At 43.3% G+C, this 27,917-nt stretch overlaps 1 protein-coding gene across 2 annotated transcripts; it reads right to left on the bottom strand.

Moving 5' to 3' along the window:
• Positions 1 to 50: 50 nt before the first annotated feature.
• RTBDN (retbindin) lies at positions 51 to 19,428 on the bottom strand. Of its 2 annotated transcripts, none has more exons than XM_048488458.1 (6): positions 19,239 to 19,428; positions 9,572 to 9,746; positions 5,459 to 5,543; positions 5,010 to 5,138; positions 3,991 to 4,099; positions 51 to 1,542 (listed from the first exon to the last, which is right to left on the bottom strand). In XM_048488458.1, the coding sequence occupies exons 2-6, from the start codon at positions 9,738 to 9,740 to the stop codon at positions 1,246 to 1,248; spliced, it is 789 nt and encodes a 262-aa protein (XP_048344415.1). In that variant the 5' UTR covers positions 9,741 to 9,746; positions 19,239 to 19,428; the 3' UTR covers positions 51 to 1,245. The 2 variants fall into 2 exon arrangements, with proteins under 2 accessions (XP_048344415.1, XP_048344414.1); XM_048488457.1 differs by lacking the exon at positions 19,239 to 19,428 and adding an exon at positions 19,028 to 19,175.
• Positions 19,429 to 27,917: the final 8,489 nt, after the last annotated feature.

The raw sequence follows: 27,917 nt of genomic DNA, 5'->3' as shown, positions 1-27,917 counted from the left end.
TAATTTTTCTTCCAAAAAAAGATTTTTTGTAGCTCATACACATACAACACTTGTATACATATAGATTTAATACCCATCCCCAACATGTGCACAAGTACTGATAGGTTTGAGCCAATACAGAACGTACATTTTGCAGCAAACGTGACCAAGGAAGGACATGAAAATGCAGCTCATAATGTGTTTTGGGTAAGCAGGCATATGTGATTCTTACAGGAATTTGCACAGTACTTCTACTGGAGCCTATTCAGGGGTTGAGTTTGTAGGAAATTCATTCATGTCACCCCCTGCTCAAGGTTAGGTGGTCTCTTTGCTTACAACCTTGGTCGTTAGAACAAAAGCTTTGTGATGCTGAGCCCTTCTAATTTTACATTTTATACAGAGCACTTGAAACTTTGCTTTTCCAGCCTCGAACGCTGCATAATAATAACTGCTATCAAACTATACACTCTTCTCTCTGCTCACACTGGAGTTGCATGAAAGCTCCATCTAGTGCTAGGCTCAGTCCTGTATTCTGTGGCAGGAGCTTGTGCTGTTCTGGCATGGGGATGATGGCTTCACTCACCTAGCTACATAGTTCTCCAGCTCCACCTACTGGCCAGAGATTTCTCTAGTGCCTGCTGCCTCCATGTTGAGTTCAATGAAGGCTCTTCCATTTTGACTCAGTCTCACAGTACCTGAAGCAGTTTAAGCAATAGGGCCTAACTCCTTTTGCCCAGTGTCAGTTACCTCACCTATTGTTTTCAGACTATACAGTCTCTGCATTCCTAAATCTGTTCCATGCTGGAGCCTTTGACAGACATACATTGCCGTTGTCCTTTTCTGAGAGGAATCTCATCAAGGACCATTAGGGCCAGCTCTTTGAGGCACCTGGGAACAGCAGTAAGACAGGAAAGTCTTCTTTCTGGGACTGTCACTGTCACTAGCAAATGTCTCTCTAACCTTGTCTTTCAAGCTAGATACAATGAAGAAAGTTGGAGGGACAACATAGGCAGGCTTATGGGAGATGAAGGTGCTCTTTTAGGACAAACTGTACTTAACTAGAGCATAAGACTCAGAGCCCAGCTACAGAGCCAGATCTGCTTCCTACTTCATGACCACACCAAGTTGCACAGAGCTAGACAAGATGGCAAGAAACTGGTAAAGGTGGGACATGACAGATTTGCATAGATCACAAGCGATCCCCCCAAGCCCCAGGCAATCAAAGGGGAGGAGGCTGTTTTTCCCTGGAAGGGTAGCTTCACTGGATCAGAAGCCACTCCCACTACCCTCCACATCTTCCATGAAGACAGAACGCTTCCGCAGGTTCTTTTTCAGACGGTGCAGCAAGGGGCTACCTGGACAAAGCCCTTTGCGGCCAGATCTCCTGCTGTCCTTCTTGGGGGTTTCAGGTTCCTCAATACTGTCACTATCTTCATGGCGGGAACGTGATGCTGAAAAGCCTGTATCAGAAGCACTCAGGGTCAGGCACTCACAGGGATCAGTGCTTACTGCGAAAGAGTCATCCCAGATGGTCTCACAGAGCTCCTTCCCATCCTTGTACATCTGAGAGAGCAAAAAGAATAATGTAAGACAGGGGACAGGTTTGAAACAGCTTTCAATTGGCATCTGATGGTACAGGTTCAGAGAAGCACAGGGGTGAAAAGAAAGGCTGAGGAGCATCTCTGGTAGGGAGAACATGGACTAGAATATGTGTTGGACTAGAATATTTCCATGGACCTGGAAATCTTCATGGTCTTGCTGACCAGATCATTTGTGAGAATGAACATTTTATAGAATATTGCTATTTGCATCAATGAAAGACTGAAAACTATGCAAATTAGATGTGGACAGAGTATGTATGTAGAGAAAGGCTGATGGCTTTTACTGAATCCAGACTATCAGCATTTATCTCTACACCCCCCCATCCCACCCAGCCCCCCAAAGCTGATTCTCACAATTTTCAATATTTCATTGATCCAAATAGCAACATTCTGTAAAATGTTCATTCTCACAAATGATCTGGTTACACTTATAGAATAGCTGCAATTCTAATACAACTAGCTACATTTACAATCTGGATAAATAGGGAAGAGCTGTGGCCAGAAATTAGAGCATCTGCTTTGTAGTATGATGTACAGTATGATGCTCTAAGTTTAAGAACAGTGGACTCTGATCTGGACAACCAGGTTTGATTCTCTACACCTCTACATGAACAGCGGAGTCTAATCTGGTGAACTGGATTTGTTTCCCTGCTCCTACACATTAAGCCAGCTGGGTGACCTTGGGCTAGTCACAGATTTCTCAAAACTATCTCAACCCCGCCTACCCCACAAGGTGTCTGTTATGGGGAGGGGAAGGGATGGTGATTGTAAGCCACTTTAAGACTTCTTAATGGTAGAAAAAAAAAGGATGTAAAAACAAGGTCTTCTTAAGACTCAGTTTCTGGCATCTCCAGGATCATGTAGCAGGTGCTGTTAAAGACCTGAGTTTGAGGCTGCTGATTGAACTGACCTTGATACACCAATGATTGGTCTGTTAGGGATGCCAACACTCCGACTAAAAACTGACAGACGTACAGTAACATTTAAACAGAAGCCAGATTCTTCCATTATAGTGTGACTCCTGCTTCACAATTAGCATGATAAAAAGAAGAGGAATCCAGTGGCACCTTGAAACGTTACCCACTCCCCACCCCCCAGTCATGCTGGAATTAGTGGTGTGATGCATCTGTTGAAATGAGTCCTGGAGTTAAAGGTATTAATTTTGCAACTACAGACTGACATGGCTACCCATTCTGGAGTTTGCATGACCAGCAAATCAAATTTTGGCTCAGCTGTCAGTGTTGATCCTCCTCCACCGCATATTTCATGTGGGCTGCCAACTTTAGTTAACACATGTTTGCTTATTCCTTTACAGCTTCTGCCATTCCCACCCTCCCTTCTGCCCTGTCTGCAGCCAGGATTCCGTCATTCGAAACATAAAAATAAATCTACTGAACAGGCATCACTAACTATGTTAGCATTGCTCCTTTTTGTTCCTGAAGCCTTCATAATTGGTATTAGGGAGGGGATTGTTTTCATTTTTTTCAGGCCCGTGGAAAGACAGCATGATGTAGTGATTAGAATGGCAGACTAAGATCTAAGAGAGCCATGGGGTTGCCATCCTCCAGACGCTGACTGGAGATCTTCCAGTGTTACAATTGATTCCCAGATAACAGATCAGTTCTCCTGGAGAAAATGTCTGCTTTAGAGGGGAGACTTTGTGACATTATATACCAGTGAGGCCCTTGTTTTTCCTAAGCATTGCCTTCCCCCAGCTCCACTCACAAAATCTCCATGTGTTTCCCAACTCAGAGCTGGCAACTCTAGCCAGGCTTCTGAATCGACTGCTCTCTTTTTCAACCTAGCAGGGTTGTTATGAGGATAAAATGGACGAGGGGAGAACAATTACGTAAGCCCTTTAGAGTCCTCAGTTGGGACAGAAGTAAGGGATAGATATCTAAATAAACAAAATAAGGTTGTTGCTCCTCCCAGAGACTTAATTACAAGCAAGTCACCACTTGCGCCACAGGCTCTATTTAGGAGGGGGGAAAGAGTGTTGTGCATATGTATGTGTGTGAAGGCTTGATATAATCTCTCCCTTTTTCTTAAATGTTTAGATTTTGTTAAAATGTATGCCTTTTATGGGAGCTGAAGACATTATTCTGTAAAAGACTGGGATTTTCTAGAAAGCCTCACAATTTGAGATAACAATTAGTTGAGTTGCCAGTAAAGCACTTTCATGTCACCTAATTGACTTAAAGGACATTGGTTCTTTGGACTTGCTGAACTGTAATTGGTGCCGCCTTCCTGAGGGGAGAGAAGTCCTGATCCTTGTTCACCCCCTCATTTTCAAAACAATTGTCTTTCCCTCCTAAGCAGAGCTGCCTACAGAATCATCCCAGAAGCCACTGGCTCTTGGTACTGAGGAGGCAGTGCCTCTGTTGTTAATGATCATCTTTGCTGCCCTCACCTGGCCATATGAAATGCACTCCCGATTGCAGTTATTCCCCTCAGGTCCCCAATGCCAGTCAGTAAGCCAATTGCGAGCGCAGGTCAGGTCTTCCTTGCAAGCATCATACCTGTGAGGTGAGATGAGTAGGGCAAGCGAGGAAGGCAGTTGGAGCTTAATGATAGAATACAAAGTTGTGGCCCCTAAAGCTACACTGTTCACAGTCACATACAATAGCTAAACAATACTCCTGCTCATCTTTCTTTAGAGCTTCTGGGAAAACTGCTGTATCAGCAGCCCACAGGTTGCCTTTGAATAGGAAAAGCAGCTTCCTGTGGGCTTAGTCACGAATGGAGAAGTGATAGAAAGAAAAGGCACAAAACCCATTCCCACGCTCTTAAGAGAGGTGATTCGGAACAGGGATATCACCTCTCTCTATCACTTCTCTATTCCTGATAGTGTCTGTCAGAAGTCACTTTTCTATTTTCTTCCTTCCACAGAAAGACCTAAGTAAAATTGTAACTTTATCTGCCATTTCCACCTGCCCCCCCCCCCATGTGCTCCACTGCACCCCCCTCATCGCAGCCTGGTCTGGACTAAATGACAAGTAAGGGGTGGAGCATGTGGAGGGGGCAGGAGGAAATGGCAGATGAAGTTACAATTTTACCAGGTCTTTCTGTGGAACAGGGTATATCTGTGGATAGTGAGAATCTTTTAGCTGTGGGGTACCATCCCCAAGAATTATATATCAAGTGCCTATATAGCAGTTAATATAGTTACAGCACAACTTTGTGCCAGCACAAACTTTGGTTGGGGATGAGTGAGGTACAAATTAAATGAATGAATAGATAAATAGATCATAGATTTCCTATAGAAAGCAAAAGAACTGAAATCAGAATTCAACCAATTTCTTTGGTAGCGGTCTTAAAGAATCTCAATTCCCCACAAATAAATAAATGCTAATGTTCCACTGTCCTAAATCATTCTTTCCACTATTCCTTTATATTCCACATGATGTCTCCCCTGCAGACTAAACTCACCATTCATCACAGAAGTTCTGGCAAAAAGGCACAGCCAGTACGGCTGTGGGTCGCTTAGGATGAGGCCACTGGGCAGCAATGGGAGAGCAACGGTAAAAACATTCCACTTGCTGAAGATAGTCCTCACATCTGTAGGGGAAAGGTTAACATGGGTATTGAGGAGACAGTAACGTCCTAAAAGATAGGTCAAGAGTCACTTATTAAGTACATCATTCTTGATAGTCTCCGTAAGGTAGTGGACCACAAACAGAAAATAGGAGAAAAAACCGGGCTGAAGAGCAACAAACCCATAAAGGCCCTGCAAACCACCAATGGGAGTTTCATAAGGAAAGCCACCTGCTGCCTCCCAGAAGTGACAACCCTATGACTGGTGGTCTATGGAAAAAGAAATGCAAATGGCTATAGCAGGCAGCTCCTTTTTCCTCTGGAGGGCTGGGACTATGTCTGACCTGCTGCTGAGGTTCCCACAGCGATTCCAGTAGATGTCGTTGGCTTTGGTAAGGTCCTGGATGACATCTGGTGAGCAGCAGGAATCTATGAAAAGAGCCATTCTATTAGTACGCTCAGGACTGAGACAACCCCTTTGCATTCTGATTACCTTATCTGTGATTAATGAGCACACTAAGGTACCTTCTAGAGATTCAGACCATTGTTCTATCAAGGTTAGTACTGAACTATTCTGACTAGCACTGGTTCTCCAGGACTGCAGGAAGAGGTTTTTCCATCACCTGATCCTCTTAAACTAGAGATACTGAACTTGAGACATTCTGCATGCAAAACAGATGCTGTACCACTGAGCCACAGCATCACTTCTGCAACAACTGTTGCTTCTACTTGATGAGCTAAATGTATGAAATTGCCATCAATTATATGAATTACCATATGCATCATTCTCAACAGGCAACTAACATGATGCCCTGGAATTAAATTTGGTATTTCCACTGTCTTCATTCGTGCCCCACCCCCACCCCACGATAGCATCTGTTCCTGAACCCACAATTTTTAAAGCTCACACAGACACAGGGAGCATTGCCCCTAAATTGTAATCCTCCAGACAGTTCTCTCAGTCTCTTGCCCCAGATGAGGCCCTGATAATCCCACAGGCATGCTCATTGTTTGTGCATGTTCAAGGCTGCTGAAAGATGAGAATGGAGGAACAAGATTCTAAGAGCCCATAAAGTTGGGCAAGCAATGTGATTTAGTTTCATATTATTTTTTTAATTTGGAAAAGTCGATATCAGAGAGTCACAGAGGAACCCTTTGTCATGTGTCAAATTTTGGTCAGAGAAGAAGGTAAGATATTCCTCCTCTCAGAAAAGGGAATTGGTAGGTGTTCAAGTGTGTGTGGGAAAATACCAGCTGGGGAGTTTTGAAGGGACAGAAACAGAGAGATGGAGTTATAAGTTCTCCAACGGTGAAGCACCTTGGGATGAGGTCTCCCCCTCTGATGGGGGGTAACCAATTTGCTGTTTGTAGGAATGTCTCTACCAGTTTTCTACTTGTAGAGTTACAAAAATTGTCTGTAGATCTCACTTATCTAAAGGAAACAGACCCAAAAAACATTGTCCATAGAACTTCTCATTATTTGTGTAAGAAAGGAACACATAATAACTTTGCTTTTGTTTTCAGAGACAGCACGTAAGTCTTTCATTTGGAAATACTTAAGGGGTGGAACTCCTGCATGGAATAAAAATTCTCTGAAATCAAGAATATGTTGTTTAAGACATTTTGTTTGTTCAGAAGGACATTTTTGAGACTTGATTTTCCTCTCTGGGTTTCAGGTAAATCTAGACCATTTGCATTTTCCTGAGTTTACAGCCGACATATATAGAGCTAAATTGCACCAATTGTTTCAGGTGCATCTTCCAGCTAACATAATGAATGGACGTTAATCCAGGCTGGTCCTATAGTTAACTAAATCAGGAAGTACTTCTCCCATTCCATACCAGCCTAATACAAAGAAGGCCAGACCAAAAACTATGTGGAATCTAGAACGAATATACAGATGATGATGAAAGGATTCCCTTGCCTTCTTTAATATTGTACAATACCAGATTACTTGTCCAGGTTACTACAGCAGGAAAAAATAAACTAGCCGTACGCACAGAGGCCCTTTCTGCACAGGCCAATAAACACGGGGTGCAGCTGGGGTACATGAGCCTGGTGCAGCCCCAGGCCGTTCACACGCCTCTGTGTGGAAGACCCCGGAGCCAATGCTGCTGGCTTCACACAGAGGTATGTCTGTTTTTTGTTTACCTTCCTCTCTCCACTACGTAGCAATGCAACAGGCCACAGACAACCCCCGCAGCCATACTGACATCTCTGGGCGTCCGTGTTCTCCTGCGTGGCTATGCAGGAAAGAGGCAGGGAGGAGAAAACAATAAGGCATGACTGAGTAATGTGCCGCTCACGTGGGGCCATTTGCTTGGTGGCAGCTCCAACGTGGCCTTTCTAAAAAGAATCACAGATAGTGGGATTCTAGTTTAAGCTGGGTTGGGGTGGATAAAGCAAGGCAGACCCGATGCAGGGGCGGGAACCGTGTGAAGCTCCCCTCCAAACGGATTACATCCCGTGTTAGATGGCCTGTGTGGAAAGGGCCAGAGACATGGTTGGAAAAAAATGACACAATCTTTCTATCTCAATTAATTCCTCTGGCTTCACAATGCATTTATCAGTTCTGCATAGGTGGCCAGGGAAGAGAGGTGGCTATTATCTTTGGCGAGTCCTTCAATCTTCTCATACTCCTGGTACATCCAATAGCTGGCATTGATTATATGCTCCTAATGTAGCATATTGATAGGTTAGGCATTCTGGTTGTTCCCTAACCACTTGGTTCTCCAGGGAGTACCCCCTCTGAGTTGGCAAAGGCAGTCTCAAACATGGTGCTGAAGACACGGACTGGTTTTTCTGGGTGATTTCAACATTCATGCTGAGTACTCCTCACCAGGGCTGATCCAAAATTTTGTAATAGTATTGTCTGCTTTGGGTTTCTCTCAAATCATGATGGGCCCAACATAGAAAGGACGCTCTCCCTAGCACTTAATCTTTTGCATACATTCTTTCATGGAAGGTCTTGTTTTGGGGTTGAAGATTTGGCCTCCAACCATGACAGTGTTCTGCAAAAGGGTGAGTGGGTTGGGGTGGGAGGCATTTAAAATAGTCCACCTCCACAAGCCTATTGGATTCCAGAATACCCTAAGGGATTTTAGGATTCCAAACACATGCTTTGTTGAGGCCGTGGTGGGAACTTGGAATAGAAAGCTTTTTGAAACTATTTACATGATTGTTCCTTGTCAATCTCTCCTTGAAGCAGAAGCTAGCCTTGTGGTTGACTACAGAGCTGGATGACCTGAAGAGGCCAGAAGATGTCTAGTGGGCAGAAAACTTTGACTGAATCCAGCAAAACATGCTGTACAGCCCATTGGAAGTTTTACAAATCAGTGATGATGGGGGCAAATAAATGTTATTTCCAAGCTTGTTTATGACCATCCCAATGGTTTAGCTCAGACCAGGAAATGCTGCCCACCCCCAACCTGGGCTTGACCAATCTGACCATCTGCATCCATGCTACAATAACATCAAGACTAGACTACTGTAATGCACTCCACATAGGTTGCCCCTCAAAGTTAGCTCAGAGACTCCAGTTGTTACAAAATGCCACAGCTCGATTATTACAAGGAGCTAGGAAGAGTATGCATATCAGCCCCATTCTATAAGCACTTCATTGGCTGGCAATCAGTTTCCAAGGTCAGTTCAAAGTACTGGATATCACATAGCAAGACCTTCATGGCCTTGGACCCTCATATCTGCAAGGTCACCTCTCCACCTAAGTCTCATCACAATAGTGTTGCTAATCTGAGCTGGGACTTCTACAGATGCCACCTAGCAGAAGGGCACAATCAACAACTGTCCATACTCTCTAGTGGTCCCTAACCGCTGGAATGTCCTGCCTGATGAGGTTAGGAAGGCTCCCAACTCTCCAGGCATTTTGCAAACTATGTAAAAAAGAATTGTTCAGGAGGACATTTTTAATAAAGGAAACAGGACTATATCACAACGGATTGATCCAAGAAAATGCACTGTGCTTCTCCTTATGCAATATCATGTTCTGCATTGTATAAATACCGGTATATCATATTTAAACTTATGCTTTGCTCAGATGACAGCTCCATTTCTGCAATGCTAGTCCTATCACATTGCTTACTAGATGTCTCATCCTACTGATTGAACTGATCTACATTTGTAATCCACCTTGTCTCTGCGAGAAAGATGGACTACAAATAATGGCAAGTAAAAAATAAAATAAAAGCTCCAGGGCTTTTTCAGCAGCAGTGCCAAGACTCTGGAAGAGACTACCAATAGAATATGGACTACTGCTTCCCTGCCTTCTTTCCATAGGGTGTTAGCCATGGTTCAGTTTAAGCAAGCTGACTGTTGAGCTCAAGGCTGCTGATCAGGATGCCCACTTTTGGAAGTCATATTTTGGTTTGTACTTAATCCCTTGTTGCAGGAAAAAAACAGTCTTAAAACAATCTTTTAATAATTAAGTAATCTATACTTACTTTCTCTATAGAGATGGCAGGTACCCAGATGTCCTTCTGGGCTCGGACTTGCTTTGTGCTTCCCTCCAGGCAAGCAGCGATCCTCCATGCCCATAGCACCTGCCCACAGCATCACCAAGACCCAAGCCATACCCATTATCCAAACAGGGACACCAAAACCACTACCCATGGATACCTGAGAAGAAAAGTCAGGGGTGGGGGTGGGGAATAACCAAGTCAGTTTGGCCAAATATCTCTTTCTTGTTTATTTTACTTGGTACTGCTTGAAGGAAAGACATACTCAGAGACATGCCAGGTCAACTCCCTCAAATTTTCATCTCTATTTCATTCCAACAACTCCCCCAGAAACTCCTTCTGGTCAATTAAAAGCTACTGCAGAGTCCTGTCTGCAGCCTTCTCTTTGTCCATTGTTTAACTTCAGAAGGAAAAATCTCCTGCAGCTGCTGCTAACTCCCTCCAGGCTATTCAAGGCATGCCAGCTGCAGATGAATCTTCAACCACCAGATTAGGACTAGCTGGCCTGGGCAGCACCAGATCCTCCTGCCCTCTCCCATGAAAGTCCTCCTGCCCTCTCCTATGAAAGATCCTTCTGCCCTCTCCCATGAAAGTCATTACTAACAACAGCAACAACAACAATAAAGTTACAATAACAATAATAGTCACAAGCTTATGGCACAAGCCAGCAGTCATGGTCCAAGATTATTGGTACACTGGGTGCCATCCCAAAAAACCTCCAGTGTGGTGTAGTGGTTAAGAGCTGGTGGACTCTAATCTGGAGAACCAGGTTTGTTTTCCCACTCCTACATTCCTGTTGGGTGACCTTGGGCTAGTCATCGTTCTTTATAACTCTCAGCCCCACTTATCTCACAAGGTGATTGTTATGGGGAGAGAAAGGGAAGGAATTTGTAAGCTGCCTCAAGTCTCCTTATGGGAGAGAAAATGGGGCAGTGGTGGGATCCAAAAATTTTATTAACAGGTTCCCATGGTGGTGGGATTCAAACTGTGGCGTAGTGCCAATGGGGCTGGGCAGGGCACGACGGGGCGTGGCCGGGCATTCTGGGGGGCGGGGCATTCCTGGGCGGGGGTGTGGCAAGAATGCAGCCGCTGCGCCGGTCCTTGGGCAGGAAACGAATGCACGCAGGCACAGGCTGCCACGCACGCCGGTGCACCTCCTGCTAGACTGCTTCAAGTTCTGCGCGCTAATGCTGAGAGGAGGGGCGTAACTAAGGCAAAAACCACGTGGCAAAATCACCAATTAGTAACCCCCTCTCGGCACACACAAATAATTAGTAACCTACTCTCGGGAACCTGTGAGAACCTGCTGGATCCCACCTCTGAAATGGGGGTATAAATCCAAACTCTTCTTCTCCAAGCCACATTGATTGGATTCGCTCACATACTACACCAATACATTACGACATCCTAAGTTCTTGGGAAAAACTGGATGCGTATGAAGGCCAACACTAACAATAACAAAAAGTTGAACCACTCAGAAACTGCACAACATTTGTAACGATTCTTTTTTAAATAAGCAAGAATGGTATTGAGTAAAGGTTTGACTAGCAGGTAAGATTTGTGTTATGGGATACCAACATTTCATCTGGTCTCTGGGTCCATGTTTTTAACAGTGGCTCAATCTGTGGCAATGGGCAGGTGATAAATGTTTATTTCCATGCTGTTAAAACCTTCATCTGCTAATTCTTTCATACCATGCCACTGCTAAAGGCACAGCTACAGATGATAGCTGAAAAACTGACAGCTCCAGGATCTTCCCATGATTTATTTGCTGCTACTTCTTTTTCCTTTCCTCTATACTTCTGCTTGATGAAGAACTAAAAATAGCTTGAAAGTATCAATGATCCTAAACCAACAAGATTTGTCCCATAAAGTCATAACATTTTGCCTATGACTTCATCTCTTATTTGAAATCCAAAGGATGTGAATAACACTAAGTAGTGCATAGAGTATAAGTAAATCCTAGACGTCCATTATACCAGACTGTCCTTATCAGCACTGCTGAGCCACTATTTACGACGAATTGTGTTGCTTTGGATAAGTTCCTTCACATGACAGTTATCTTTTGGAATTCCCATCCATGGGAAGAATGTAGTAAGTGGGTTTCAGAATACTTCAAGAATCATATAGACACAGGAAAATTCAAGGTCTAGAAAGGCAGTTAAGACTCTAAACACTGTATACAGAATTTGTTTCTACTAGGGTTGCCAATCTCCAGGTGACAACTGGAGATCTCCTTCTATTACAAGTGATCTCCAGATGACAGAGATCAGTTTCCCTGGAGAAAACGGCTGCTTTGGAGGGTGGATCATATGGCATCATATCACTGCTGAGATCCCCTCCCTCCCCAAACCCTGCCTTCCACAGGCTCCCCCCCCCACCATCTCCAACGCAGAACTGGCAACCCTAATTCCTGCTTCCTGCTAAACTGCTCTAGATCAATTCTCAGATCATCATTTGCCCTTCCTCCTCAAATCTTTCACACACTTTCCACAATCTGAGCTCTCCAGCCACTGAAGTTGAGTAAATCACTCAGCACTATAGAAATACAGAGAGGATTGACCTTACTTTTCTATTTTAGTTACAAACACAAAGATTCCCTGCCCTTGATTTCCTGGCAGTTCAAGAACATATATCAGATTTCGCTTGAAAAAGGAAGCAGTGGAAAGTGAAATACATCTAATTTCACTCACTGCTGCTTTTTTCTGTGTCTTGGGGAAAAGTGTGCCAAGGGGCAAAAATGTCTTTGTAGCAAGAACTTTCCAGGCAAAGACCTCATCTTTCTTTTTTACTATGTCTGCTTCAGTGGAGATAAACAGGAGTCTTGAGGCAACTTAAGGACTAACAAAAAATTCCAGCATAAGCTTTCATGGGCATGGGATACAGCCCACTCCTTCAGACACAATGAGTGGCTCCTTATTAGGCAGAACTTTTATGCAGAAGGTATGAAAAATTAACAAATAGAAGGATCACAAGAAAAGAAAGATAAAATTCAGTGTAAAATTCAAATCTAAAAATTAAAAAATGTTTCCCTGTATGTATTTTAGCTTGGTTTTAATAGTTTTGTTTGGTTTTAATGGGTTTTAAAGATTTTTTTTTATTTTTGCCTCTAATCTATTAGCTGTCTTGGTAGCCCTAATGAAGGCAGAAAGTACATTTTGTAAATAAATAATAAAACATGGTCTTTATCAGATCTGAATTTGCATTTTACCCTAAATTTCCTGTGCTTCTTGACCTTATTGTTTTAATATCCGTACATCAAATTATTATATAGGTTAGATTCATTCATTGCATCTGAAGAGGCTGCATTTCTAGGCTATCGATGACATTTGGTTTGCCTTTACAGCGCCAAACAACTTGTTTATATTTGCTGAAATAGACTGCCATGGCTAATTTCAGCAACTATAGGAAGTGAAACACTAGCTTTAGATCATGAGCTCCATGGGGAAAGTGTCACCTTGGATTCTGGGAAATAGTCTGTCAAGTGAAATGGGAGAGCAAGACTTCTTTCAGAATTATTTTAAGGCCAACAGATAAAGCCCAGTTTCTTAGAGTTTCAAGTTTGGGCCACACAGAAAATGTCTGTCATTACCTCATCCATCTTGAAAGATACTTGAAAGTTATGTGGAGTCTCTATATCCAATTTCAGGTAAAATTTAACTCTTGACAGGATGCAGTTAACATCTATGCCGGGGTAGGGAACCTGCGGCTCGAGAGCCGCATGCGGCTCTTCTGCCCTTGCACTGCGGCTCCACGAGCCAAGCCGCCGGCCCCATCCTTGCCCGCCCTGCAGGCAGCAGGGCAGGCGCACCAACTGCCCACGGCTGGGTGGGCCGCGCCGTGGGCTTCCCCTCTTGCCTGCCCCGTTGGAGCGGGGTGGGCGCTTTCCCGGTGGCCAGCGAGGCCGAGCCGCTGACCCCATCCTTGCCGCATCCATGCGCTTCTCAGAATGAGTGGAGTAAAAGGTAAAAAAACCCCAATATATACAGTGTTATCTTTATTTTAAATGTCAAAAATTATTTGCGGCTCCAAGTGTTTTCTTTTCCCATGGAAAACGGGTCCAAATGGCTCTTTGAGTGTTAAAGGTTCCCTACCCCTGATCTATGCAAACTGTCAGGAGTTTAGGCATGACGCTTGATGCCTCCTTAACTATGGAGGCTCAAGTCACAAAAGTGGCAAAGTGTTTTCATCTTCACTAAGGCAGGTTACGGGCTCCCTAAGTGTCTTGTCCTGACCTAGCTAAGTGATCCATGCAAATGGTCACCTCCAAACTGGACTATGATAACTTGCTCTATGTGAGACTACCCTTGGATCTGGTCCAGAAAATCCAACTGGTTCAAAATGCAGCTGCATGGCTCCTTATGAGGATGCCGTGGTGAGCACGTATCCATCCAACACTCTATCAGCTGCAATGGCTTCCAGTGGAGTACCAAATCAGATTCAAGGTACTGGTTTTAACCTTTAAAGCCCTAAATGGTCCGAGGCCTGCATATCTGTGAGACCACCTCCCCAGATATATACCCCAGAGAGCATTGCACATGAATAACAACTTGCTGGTGGTTCCTGACCCTAAAGATATCCGTCTGTCCTTGACCACAGCTTTCTGAACTCTGGCCCCGGCCTGGTAGAATACTCTGTCAGATGAGACCTGGGCCCTGCAGTATGTAATTAAGTTCCACAGGGTCTGCAAGAGGGAGCTGTTCCACTGGGCCTTTGGCTGAGGACAGCAACAGAATTGAGCAAGCTGGCCTCCCTTTCCCTCTCTCTCTCTATTCCCTTCTTGCCCTGTCCTTTGCTTTCCCGCTCCTTTCCTTTTTCTACTCATATAATGCCCAACCTCCAATAGTTTAGTCAGTGACATGAATGGAAAGAGGTGACCTAGATTGTTTTAATTGTTGATCTATTGTTGGAAGCCCCCCTGAACCTGCATGGGAAGGGCAGTCTAGAAATCAAAGAATAAATAACATAAATAAATCTACAGGAAAAGGGATAGAGAAAGGACTCAGTAATATCATATGACCTTTGATCTCCCAAACCGTTAAACAGGACCTCATATCAAATCTTTTCTCCCAATCTATTTGTCATGCTTCTAGTTGTTCGCCTCACTCTGATATTTTAAGATAACATTTGTTAATGTGTGACCATTCAGAACAATTCTTCGAATCAATTATTGATGGAAATTGTGACATCTTTGCCTCAGAATCTTCCCACATGGATTGGCTCCATCAGTGCAGCCTTATGATGGAAGAAATGCTGATCCTCAGTAGCATAGTGGTTCCACACTTGCAGTCTCTGTCCCTTCCCTCTTGTGAGGGAGATCAATTTTGACCCAAAAAGCTCTCTCTTCCCAGAAATTCTGATACATTAAACTACCGCATTAAAGAACTGCATGAAACTCTACAGCTGGGGCATCAAACATGTGGTCTAGGGGTTGGATCATCTGGCCCTTTAAGTAGGCTTATAAGGCTCATGAGAACCAGCATGGTATAGTCAGTGGATAAGAGTAGTAGTTTCTAATCTGAAGAACCAAGTTTCATTCCCCACTCCTACACATGGGTGGCAGATTCTTATCTGGTGAATGGGATTTGTTTTCCCACTCCTACCTGTTGGGTAACCTCAGGTTTGTCACAGTTCTTCAGAATTCTATCAGCCCCACCTACCTCTCAAGGTGTCTGTTGTGGGGAGAAGGGGGGAAGAAATTTGTAAATCACTTTGAGACTGCTTATGGTTGAGAAAAGCAGAACTTAAATCTAAAACTCTTCATGAGTCAGCTGGCACAACCCTCCTCCCTCCAAATCTGACCTGGAGATCCAAGAGTTTTTGACTCAGCTGGCTGACATGCTATACCCTATTCAGGATAAAGATGACAGGAGATTTGTGAATCCATCTCCTGGACCATCTTTGTTCTAGAATACTTCACTTGGATCCTAGTGTCCACCTAGTTCTGTCCCCAAGGCACTAGGACCCAAGTGGACCACTCTAGAACAAAGATGATCCAGGAAATGGTGGGTGAATTAACAAATCTTCTGTCATCTTTATCCTGAACAGGGCATAGTCCAGGCACACACACTCCTATGCCACTCTGGGGCCAATTGAGGCAGCCACACACCTACCCTCACCCTGGCCTGACCAAGTCACATTTATGTCATGTCTGGCCCTCGCAACAAATGAGTTCAATACCCCTGCTCTACAGCAAGGCTCACCAACCTTTCTGAGCCTAAGACACCCTTTGGGATTCTGATACAAGGTATCAGAAATTTGCTTCCACCACACATTGTCAGAGAGTGAGGTCAGGTATCCTCTGCTCTAATAGTAACTAGAAAGTTTCAGGCAAAAGCTCTGTTTAATAAGATGCCTTTTGAATTAATGTATTGTTTCTTCATGCACCTTCAGTTACACAGTGAAGATCCTTCAGCTGTGCTGAAGCAATATTTATAAAAATCAGGTCTCCAAGGGCCAATCAGAACCCCTTCAGGGAAAACCTGCCCACTTTCTAGAAACTCTTGGAAGGTGCCATGGCATCCAAGGACTACTGCTCTATGGACACTCCTTCAAACCCCAAATTGAACATACAATGTGCCAATCAAACCCAACTTTAATTCTAGTTCACCTATAATCATTCAGATCTAGTTCAAATAACAAAATGTTTTGACTCATTCGTTCTGAGTACTTGAAATTAAACCTCTCAGAATCCTGATAGAATCTGCATGATCCAGATGAACTCTTCACCACAATCCTGCTTTCCAAATTGCCTTACATAAAGCTCATTCTTCTCCTAAGTCACAGCTGTCTGATGATCTTCAGTCTTCAAAATATGGGTTAACCTGTGAGTCAGACTGGATTGTTGATCTGCAACGTGCAGTTATAATATTTGTCTCATTTGCCTTACAACAACCTTGTGTGGTAGATCACCATTTCATCAATCTCTGTTATCTGGAAGACAAAATATTTTATCCTAGGCACCTTCCAACAAATTAAACATTTGAACCCACTTCTTTCAGGTCCAAGTCAACATTTTGTTTAGTGGTCTCAAACTTCACCTTTCTCTGGTTCTCCATTTCTGTTCCAGAAGCAAAACCTGATGCCAGACTCCTGAACTGTTATGGGATTATATACTCCAGTCCTTGAGACGTAAAGGTGACTGACATTGAACTGTGGCCCTTAGGTGGCCTCACTCTGATTCATCTTATTCCCTGGCTAGGTGCCTGGAAAATACTTGCGACCTCAATCCCAGCAAAGATTAGAGGCAGGCCTCCAAGAAGCTGGCTTCTAGCCCTAAGCAAACCCCATCTCTCCCTCCTTCCTCTTTGTTTGACTATAGTCAGGGATAGACAGCTGCAACTGTGGCTGGTCTGTTCCATCCAACAATGCCCCATTGGAAGGTGCTTGCTGACATGGAGCTTCCTCATCTTCTTCCCCTTTCTCCAACACTCCCCTTAAACATTCAAAAAGCTGATGCTGGAGGAGCTGCATGTGTATAGGGTGTGTGTGTGTAGTGAAGAGGGGAGTTGGGCAAAAAAACCCTCCCCCATCTTGTTCTCATGTCAGCAGAAGAAAAAAGGGTTACCAGACTAAAATAGTGTTTAAAAAATCAATCCCTTGATTAAAAGCTTTGGTAAACAGAAACATTTTGGCCTGGCGCCTAAAAGAAAGAAACATTGTTCCTTCCCACTGAAAAGGCCCTGTTTCTGGTTACCACCTGCCTCACCTTTATTTATTTGTATTATTTATAGTCCAAGTCCACCTTTCTCACTTGGACTCAAGAAACAGATTCTGAAAGCGTGGGCATAGAGAGCAAGGCTTGTCAGCCAGATCGTAACTGGCAGACTGAACAATTCCCCTCCCATCCCCTATGTGAGTTCTGTAATCTCCAGCACCAGAGTTCTGGATGTCTCAGGAGTTGGGAGGGGGGGAGGGAAATGATATGAAAGATCCAAAAGTATCCTTGCAGTCCTGATTCACTGAATGGAACTTTATAACCAACCCATATGCACCTAACATTACATAAAAGGTTTTCAGAGCCCCAGCATCTTTGTTTGGGATCTGTCTTTATCCTCTCCCTTCTTTCAAGCACAAAATCCAAACAAAACCAGAATATGATGGCTTTAACAGTTTCCTCCCACTGCTTCACAATCTCATAATGTACTTGTACAAATAAAGCTATAAATTTTGCACGACGCAATTCCTTTTTTTAAACTTTGCATACCATACAGGCACATGCATCCGTTTTATCTGTGGTGACACAACATCATTCACATATGAAGTCATCCCATCTATTCATACTAAAAAAACAGAAAAGAAAGAATAAGAATTCTTTCATGATCTAGCACATATAGATTTTAAATGTACAGGATATGCAAATATGTGGAATGAATAATCTCTATATTACTTGGAAGCTTTTACACTCTTGACACTAACAGAAGTTACTCAGACAAGTATCAGTTTCCTCGTTTTGTTTCTCTTATTCTTTGTAGACCAAATAACATCTTGGGATGGTGCTGTCCAACACATTCATTCACATAATTAGATCTGTACAGAGAATTCCTCCCCCTATTGCTATTTGAATAGTATTGGGGTGGGTATTCTCAGTACATGGGTCATATGCCTCATATGGAACAGGCACCTTAGAAGAGGCATTCCCTGGTGTGTGAGAACTGGAGGGGACACATTATCTAAGATGCTGCTTGCTTGCTGTCTACTATAGCCTCTCTAAATTCTTGTATTAAAACAACTAATGATGAAAAAAGTCTATTGTCTGATTCAACTGAGGCACCTTTTTAGTTGATCTAAGGATGACAAAATGACTAACCTAGTCTATCCCATTACACAATTGACCCCTGCAGCCCTTGACTAATTTATAGTCAAGATCCCACCTTAGTATCTGCTGAACTAAATACCTTCCTGCAACCTTCACACATTATGCTCCTCCACGCTCATGAAAGATGTTCCTATATTGGGCTGTAACTCCCTTGAAGGTAAAGAATTAACTCCGTAGGAATCCCCTTCCTATGATCAAAACTGGCCAGTAAAAAGAACATGACACTTCCAGATACCCCATGAAGGAAAAAAACCCTGAGCGAATCTAATAAGCGCTCAACGATGGTTTCCGGACAGCATTTTTATAACGCGTTGCAATCGTTATGAATGAATTCGTTTTCCATTTATAAAAGGGGGAAATAAGATCATTTATAACGATTACAACTCGTTATAAATGTGCTGTGCGGAATCAGCCAACATCTTTTTAGGCTACAAAAACCCAAATACAGGAATGCACATGCTATACTAAAGAATAATTCAAGCTGAAAACTCCCACCCCATTCCTACAACCCCCAACCCCCAGACTGAAACTCCTCGACGACATAACAGACTTTCACACGACCCGCACTCTGAACGCTCCAAATTGCAAGTGGAGCGCGATGGTTGAAGCGTATTGAAGGTTACCGACTCCACGGGGAGTGACCGTCGCTCTCCTGGATCATCTGCTTCTGCACCGGGCTCGTGCGGGTAGCAAGATGCTGCGCGATCGGGCGGCCAGTCGCCTCAGGTCTCCCCCACGACCACCTCCTTGCTCCCCACTCAGAGCATCCCAGCCCCAAGCTGGCGCCGCAGCGCCGTCTTTGTGCACGAGCAGGGCTTGCCTGCTCCTTCGTACCTGCAACAGCCGGCGAGGGGAGTCTGGCCGGACGACCGTGTCCCTCGTCTCCTTTTCTTTCCTCAGCCAAACAAGCCCGGCGGGGGAGTCTCGAGGCTGCTGATCACCGCGCGCCGCAGAAATAGAGCTGAGCCGCCGCCTGCTGCAAGAGACAAAACACTCCCGCCCACCCCGCCCGCGCTCAGGTCTGCTGAGAAGACGGGCGGTGAAAAGGGCGAGCTAAACACCCAGTCCCCGCTGGCCTGTGTCTGTGAGGTAGCCACAGCTGCTCCTCCTTCCCATCACCCCATGAAGGAGAAACCCCTGAATGAATCTAATAAGCACTCAACATCTGTTTAGGCTACAAAAACCCCAATACAGGAATGGATATGTTATACAGAATAATTAAACCTGAAAACTCCCACCCACTCACCCTTTTACATTAATGGTGTCAGGAGCAATACAAACCAGGGTGGTCAATGGTCCATGGTGTCCTCCTAAGGATCTAGAAGCGATCTTGCCACCTGCCCTCCCAAAGGCATAACCACACACTCCACTTTTATAGTTCTTAAGATAGTCCGGGGGCTCACCTGACACATTCAGCACCCACAAAAGTCTTGTCAGGAAAGTACTGGTACAAGTCAAATGAATAAATGAAATAATAGCAAGAGGAGAAGGATGTCCCTGAACACACAACCTAATCGCTGAAATTGTGTAATCACATAAAAAAAATCCCTACCATCATCAACAAGAAATTTCCATTGTTCATGGCAATGGGGTGTAGCGGTTATGAGTGCCTGACTACAAGACCTGAATTTGAATCCCACTTGTGCCATGGAAGACTTACTGGCTGATTCTGGACCAATTCTCAGTATACTTTGCAGAGGGGTTGTGAGGGTACAGTGGAGGAGAGAGGAATGATGTAACCTGCTTTGGGGAATAAATGAAGGAAATAAATAAAATACATACATACTTTTGTGACAATGAGTTCTACAAAAAAAATTATGACTTTGGTGAAAACGCCCCCCCCCCTGTTTCTGCTGCACAGCTTCATCAAATGATTCTTGGATTTCCCTCTATCCTAATATAAACAGAGTGATTTATTATTGTTACATTTTCAGCTTTCATTTCAAAAGAAAAATCAAAGATAGTGGTAACCTTGTGGTGTAGTGGACAGAATAAACACCTAGGACCCTGAGAAATCCAGGTTTGAATCTCCACTTCTGCTGTGGAAACTCACTGGGTAACCTTGTGCCTTTCACAGACTGCCAGCCAGCCTCCCAAGATGGTTGTTGTGAGAGAATGGAGGAGGGGAGAATGATGTTCTAAGCTGCTTTGAGTCCCATCTGGGAGAAAAGTGGGATGTAAAGCACGGCTATGGAAAAAGCCTCACAGTGGGAGGCTAGCACACTTAAACACGTCCTCTTGGAAGTAAATCCCATATTATTCAATGAGACTTGTACCCAGGGAAGTCCTTAGCCTCTATCAGAGGTCCCCAGTGTGGTGCTCACAGCTGTTAGAGGGCCTGCCAACACCTTTCCTGGTGTCCACCAAGTTTTTTAAATATAGAAAATGGGCAGAATCAAATGGAACTTTGCTGGGAATTACATGCGTATGTCACAAGCAGTCATGAAAGTGTTAACCATTTGTTTATATGTAAACAAAATATTGAGGTCTACATTCTAATGAGCTGACCTATTCATTCCCTGGGTACATTGGCCATTTTAGTGGCTATTAACTACATACTGGTACCTGAGAAAACATTTATCTAAGCTTATAAAATTACCTTAGTTTCTTTGTTCTGCAGTGGGACACTTCAGCCATATCCTTAAATTAGTGCCACAATGTAGTCAGAGTTTATTTTTTCTTTTTCCTTGGTTCCCCTCCTGTATAGCTAGTAAACTTATATTGGTCTGTGTTATGCTCTGCATTAACACAAATCAAACAAAGAAGGTTGCACCAAACAGTGCTTCTGACTGGCTGCACAGATTAAAAAGCTTGTGTCTTAAATGCTGAAGAATTATTATGAGAGTTATCCATAATCTCGCTCCCTGATACTTTATGGTTGGCTCTACCTCCTGCAGCAGCCATTTTATGATTGCGTCCCCCACCCTGTGTCAGAATTCTAAATATATCCATATGTACAAAAATTGGGGACCCCTGGCCTTAATCATACTCCTTCTTCTGTAGATAGCTAATTGTTACTGGAGGAACAGGTTGTAGTTGGCTTTTAGGGGATGGTTAAAAGGGCATCTCTTTCCTCACATTCTGTTAAGCTGCAGAGTTAGGAGAGAGCCTGCAAGAAACTCCTAGCCTGTGTCTAAAAAGTATTCACCTGCAGTGAGAGCCCAAGATATATTTATATTAACTGTGGTAATGAAGAAAATGTGTTCAGAGGCTCCATCTTCTAAATTTTTTAACATTTAAGCCCTGCTTACCCCACCATCCATAGGGGCTCAAACTGTCAACAATCCACATGTTCTCTAGCCTTGACACCAGCTATTAAAAACACATTGCAAATATAAGCTCTAATTCAGATTAAGCCTTGAGGGCCCCAGGAAAACTGATTAGCTTCCCAGAGCCTGTGGATATGACAAACTGGTTATGAGACTTGCTGTGATTTGGGGGTTGGGATCCCACTTCCAGTCAATTTCTATGACAGAAATGTTATAATTTATTCATAGATGCATGTGCCAGTAAGATTAGAGTTTTATGAGAGGAGAAGACAGTTGAGCATTTTGGCTGGAAGGTTAGACAGTGAGGATGGCCATTAGCAGCCTTAGATTATAAGGCTTTTGATATATTTCTTTACACTGAGAAAGAATGGTTATAGAAAGAATGGTTATAGAAAGAATGGTTATTGAAACAGGGTTTTTGTATGTACAGTTACGTTTTAGGTAGAGAATTAGATTCTTTGTGTCGTTTCAGCAATTTATGTATCAGGCCTGCCTGAATGCTAAATATAGCCTTTACCTGTGGAGCATTTGTGCATGGAAACTTAGCACATGCTGAGGCCTGAGTCTTCTTTTGAGGGCAGGCCACAAAATATGAGCATATTCTAGAGTCCAGACCTTTAAAAGTGTGTCAGATATTCCTAAGATGTTTGTGTGTTGTGTCTAATCAGGAAGGTGACCCTGAGGTGGCCTCACTGTAGGATACACGTTTCCTGGGGACCTACCCAATTAGTGCAGATGCCAGCCTCTAGATAAGGCCTGGGGATCTTCCAGAATTACAGGATGCTTTGGAGGGTAAACTTGATGGCATTGAACCCCACTGAAGTCCCTGACCTCACCAGACTCTACCCCCAGATCTCCAGGAATTTCTAGCTTGGAGCTGGCAACTCTTCCCCACCTCACCAGTGGCCAGGGATAACCTGGCAACCTTATCAATTAAATTACAAATAACCACCAGGAAGTATGAGAAAAATTGTCTTTTGACTCTGTCTTCAAAAGAATAGTTTTCCAGCTCAATCAAATTCTGACAACAAAGCTGGAATCTCTAAGGCAGATTCCGCATGGGCCAAAAACAGTGGTGTGAAAACAGTGTAAAATGGTTTAAAACAGTGTAAAAGGGTTTACAACGTTTTCACACTGCTGTTTTTGGCCCATATGGAATCCACCTAAGACAGAACAAGTCAGGGGTGATTAAAATGCAATCAAAAATGAAATACTGTGTAAAGAAAAATGGCTAAAGCCAATGTGGTTCAGATGGCCGTGTGTCTCGGGTTTGTGTCCTTCTTCTATCAGGGCTCCCTGTGTGGTCTTCATCATTACCAATTACCATGTCTCCATTCCCAATCTACAACAGGGTTACAATAGCGGTCTACCTGGATAGCTTTAAAAGGGGCTTGGACAGATTTATGGAGGAGAAGTCGATTTATGGCTACCAATCTTGATCCTCTTTGATCTGAGATAACAAATGCCTTAACAGACCAGGTGCTCGGGAGCAACAGCCGCAGAAGGCCATTGCTTTCACATCCTGCATGTGAGCTCCCAAAGGCACCTGGTGGGCCACTGCGAGTAGCAGAGAGCTGGACTAGATGGACTCTGGTCTGATCCAGCTGGCTTGTTCTTATGTTCTTAGTTCTTACCTCACAGGGTTGCTATGAAGCATAGTAAAACCTGCAAATAATTTTAAAAATAGAGAATAAATAGTAGTGGAGTAGATTTTTTAAAGCATCACTTTCTACTGGTCAGCCACTTTTGCTGGTCCTATGATAGATAACCACAACAGAATGGCTGGCATGAAATCCACTCCTTTTGTTTGCTTGCTATAAATTGAGTACAGGCATCTTTGCTCTTTCCTATTACATCTTCACAGGGTATCCACTGTGCTACGGCTGCTACTATTCTAGCCCAGGGTGACAGCTTCTTACTGCTTTGAAGGCTGCGTCTGGGTTCAAGGAGTCAACAGTGATCAGGAAAAACAAGACCTAAAGATATGGGCGGATCCTTCCATCTTCCATGTCAGATGCAAAGCCTGTCTTAAGCCAAAGAGGCAGACTTCTAAAAATAACAATTGCATAAAGAGTTTTTATTGCACAGTTGAAACTGTGCAGATAAAATGGAAAGGATTCCGTGTGTGTAGAAGGAGCTAGAAAAGAGAAGAAAACAAGGATCCCTGGGTTTTCCTGCTCCTTTTTGGGAGGGAATACAAAGGGAAATAGATTATGATAACTGGTGGCTTAACTGATCTGGGAAGCTGCAACTTTTAAATGTATGTCCAAATTTCATAAAATAGAAGTGAGGGAGTTAGAAGTGAGGGTATGGGGAAAGGGAAAGTAAGAAAAACCTCTGGCCTTTAATTATTTGATTCTTGTTTTGGTTCCTGCTTTTTTGTACAATCCATTAGTAATATTTTAGCATCTACAGACATGACTCACATAATTTGGGCTTTCATCATAGACTCCACCTTTTTAAAAGTCAATTTAGTGCTGTACTTCACAAGTCACATTAAACCTGAGGAGCCAGATTCATGGGACTGGTATATATATCTAAAGAGCTTTTCCTGACAATTTGTTTATAGTGCTGTATTACTCATTTCTTGTGTGGGTTTCTGTAAGTACCACTTACATTGCAAGATGTTGCTTTTCCCCAGCACAGACCACTGCGCTTGGAAGCCACTGATGTTGTCAATATGGCAAGAAGGTGGGAGGAGCTATCAGAGTTAGAGATGCACACAGCACTGGAATTAGCTTGGAACACAGGATTTACTCCATAATCCATCCTATAGCATCATGAAACAGTTGTTTACCTCCTATACAACCAGTGAAGACATTGTCGAAGGCTTTCACGGCCGGAATCACTTGGGTGCTGTGTGGTTTCCGGGCTGTATGGCCGTGTTCTAGCAGCATTCTCTCCTGACGTTTCGCCTGCATCTGTGGCTGGCATCTTCAGAGGATCTGATGTTGGAAAAGCAAGTGGAGTATATATCTGTCCAGGGTGTGTGGGGAGTGTCCAGGGTGGGTGGGGAAACCTTGTCTGTGAGTAACAAAGGCGGCAACCAGGTCAATAGTTGAGGGCATCTGAATAGAAGTATGAGTAACAATGAAGACTATAGCCTGGGAGTAACCCTGTAGATAGCAAGGTCACTGGTGGGAGCATCTGAATAGAAGTATCCTGGCCTTTGTTTCTTTTGTCTATGGTCATCCTGTGTTTGTGTGGAGCTGGTTTGACAAAACCTACCACGCAAACAACTGTCCAGTTATAAATTATTGGCAGAATGTGGAACATCAGTTGTAAGGACATACTTTTTACGTATTGACTGGAGGTTTGACAAACCATTCAAGATAATAGGCATTATTATTCGGTATTCTTTAACCACTTTATATCTAGATAACTTCTGATCTTTTCATAAGACATGTCATAGGGAATGTTCTCTCTCTCTCTCCTTTCTCCAAAGATGAAATATGATTTCTCTTCACTACTATTTGACATGTCCCTTAATAGTTTGAGAAAACATCTTTCCCATATTTGGGGCACAGGAGCAGAAAGTGTCTGACTCGCCTCTGTCACATTGATTATGATGTTTACAATGCTTTAAATAGCCAAAGAGGCAGAGGGAAAAGCAAGCTTGTTAACTGAGCTGTGGTCCATGCTAATCTTCAGGATGTTGGCTATGCTGACTGTTCTTTCACCTACGCTGTTCTGCCTGCCTTTGCAATCAGCAGGAAGCACCTTTTTAAAAAGAGCTCTTGTAATTCCTCTATGGAGGAGCTTGGAACAGAATGGCAAAAAGTGATGAGGATGCAGGCACCTCTTTCTTTGTTATTCTGAACAGATCTTAAATCTAACAGCGGTAGATGAGGCCAGTTTCTGGTTGCACTGGAACTATAAATGACCTTCAATGACAACTAGTGAGTGTGAGCTCCAAAGACTGTGGTTCAACATGACCTCAGCCATAAAACTCACAGCAGTAGTTCTAGGCAAACTATTCTTTCTGAGTCCCTCCTCTCTCTGCAGAATTAGAGTAACAACAATGGTTAACTTCACAGGAATGTTGTGAAGATAACAGGAATAATATGGATGTTGATTCATATTTTTCAATGAAACTCATCACAATAATAATATCAGAAAATAAGAATGTAAGAAAAGCCATGCTGAATGAGACAAAGGCCCATTAAGTCCAGCAGACTGTTTACCCAGTGGTCAACCAGGTGCTTCTAGGAAGTCCACAGGGAAGATGGTTGCAGCAGCATTATCCTGCTGGTGTTCCACAACACCCACTATAACAGGCATGCTCCTCTGATACTGGAGAGAACAGATATGCATCATAACTAGTAGCCATGGATAGTCCTATTCTCCATGAACATGTCCACACCCCTCTTAAAGCCTTTTAAATTCGTGGTTATCACCACGTTCTGGGGTAGGGAGCGGCACAAGGTAACTATGCATTGTGTGAAGAATTTTTTTTCCTGTTTAGAATCTCTTATCCTTTAGCTTCAGAAGATAAGCCTGTACTCTAGTTTCTCCTTGTCTATTCTCTCTATACCACGCATAATTTTATAGGCCTCTGTCATGTCACCCTTTCCTTTTTTCTAAGCTAAACAGCCTTAAATGTTTAACCGCTCCTCATTGGGCAGTTATTCTAGCCCCTGGATATTTTGGTTGCTCTTTTCTGTAGGATGGAGTCTGATTTCAGTACGTGAGTCTTTCTGGTGCTGGTACTCTGCCATGCAAAGCTCTAGAAGGTGATTACTTTTGTATAACTGCATAACCCCATCAAATTCCAAAAGAAAACTCCTCAAGCTGCAAACTATGTCCTCAAATATAATCGGCTAAAATGTACTGGTACATACAACTGTCATGCTTTTTGTTTGGGTATCAATGCCTCTGTATAATACAAAATGCCTTACAGGCAGGGTCCTCATTGCATTGTCTGTGGGGACCGTGTTGCCCACCAACACCTTTCCTGGTGCTGGACAGTGTTTTTAGAAGGTGGTCAGGGATATGTGGGGCTTTTTCTCAGCAAGGTTTCTGATTGGCTGTGCAGATTTTTAAAGAGTTGCTTCAGCAACAGCTGCAACCACAGGACAAGGATCTTCATTGCATGACTGAAGGTAAGCTCTGTGTATACAAGAAAATATTTTAAAATATATTCATTTTAAAATGCATTCTGTTAATGACCCTCTGTTGGAAGTGTTGAACAGTTACTATTAAAGTTATGATGACCTTATTCCCTAATATTTTGTGGTTGGCTCCACCTTCTGTAGTGGTCATTTTTTGTGGTTGCCCTCACCACCGTGTCAGAATTCCAAAAGCACCTGCTAGTTCCCCTGCCTTAAAGGAAGAATATGGCAGACGTAGAAGTTGTAGTAGAAGAGTTTGGATTTATACCCTGCTTTTCTCAACTAAGGAGTCTCAAAGGGGCTCACAATCTCCGTTCCTTTAGCTCCCAACAACAGACAACTGGTGAGATAGGTGGGGCTGAGAGAGTTCTGAGAGAACTGTGACTGGCCCAAGGTCATACAGCAGGCTTCACATTTAGGAGTCAGAAAACAAAACCAGTTCTCCAGGTTAGAGCTCATGTGGAGGAGTGGGGAATCAGGACCGGTTATTGGAATTAGAGTCCACTGCTCTTAACCACTGCACCATGTATTCTTTTCTTATATCTGTGCCCCAAAATAGTATTTTTAACAGATAAGAGCTGGGATTGTTTAAGAATGAAAAATTGCTTTCCCAGCTATCCTGAGATTTACAGGATAGCTGCAATACATTTAATGAATACACAACAAGACCTTGCCTCAAACAATAGCTCTGTTTTAACTTCGCTATGTCTTGGACAGTGTTTGGATGTTCTGCCTTTTAATGTTAGGTATTATATTGAATTTTTATGTATGTACAATGTACTAATTCTGCAGCTCAGATATTTGTATTACCTCCCATCAGTAAATTTTCTTTCTTTTTTCACTGTCTGGTTTCTTGTTTCTTCCAAGCTTAGAGGTGCCTTGCCACTCTGTCAGCGATCCCCTTCAGCAGTTTGTTTGGGTCACTGCCCAGATTGGAGTAGTTCTATTAGACTGTGCAGACCCTAAGTCAAAAGCTTTTAGGTGGTGGGTTTTGGTTCTTGTGCTCAGTATATTTAGTCTGAATTTGGGCTCCACATGAAACATCCACACTTGGATGCATCAAGAGTACCATCTGCTCTTCAGCAATAACAACACAGGTACCATTGTACTTTTGTCCTTTTTTCTCAAAACTG

This window comes from Sphaerodactylus townsendi, linkage group LG03 (assembly GCF_021028975.2).
Source record: "Sphaerodactylus townsendi isolate TG3544 linkage group LG03, MPM_Stown_v2.3, whole genome shotgun sequence".
Classification (NCBI taxonomy): Eukaryota; Metazoa; Chordata; class Lepidosauria; order Squamata; family Sphaerodactylidae; genus Sphaerodactylus; species Sphaerodactylus townsendi.
Note: the sequence above shows the minus strand (reverse complement) of the source record. Positions and strands in the feature narration are given on the sequence as shown.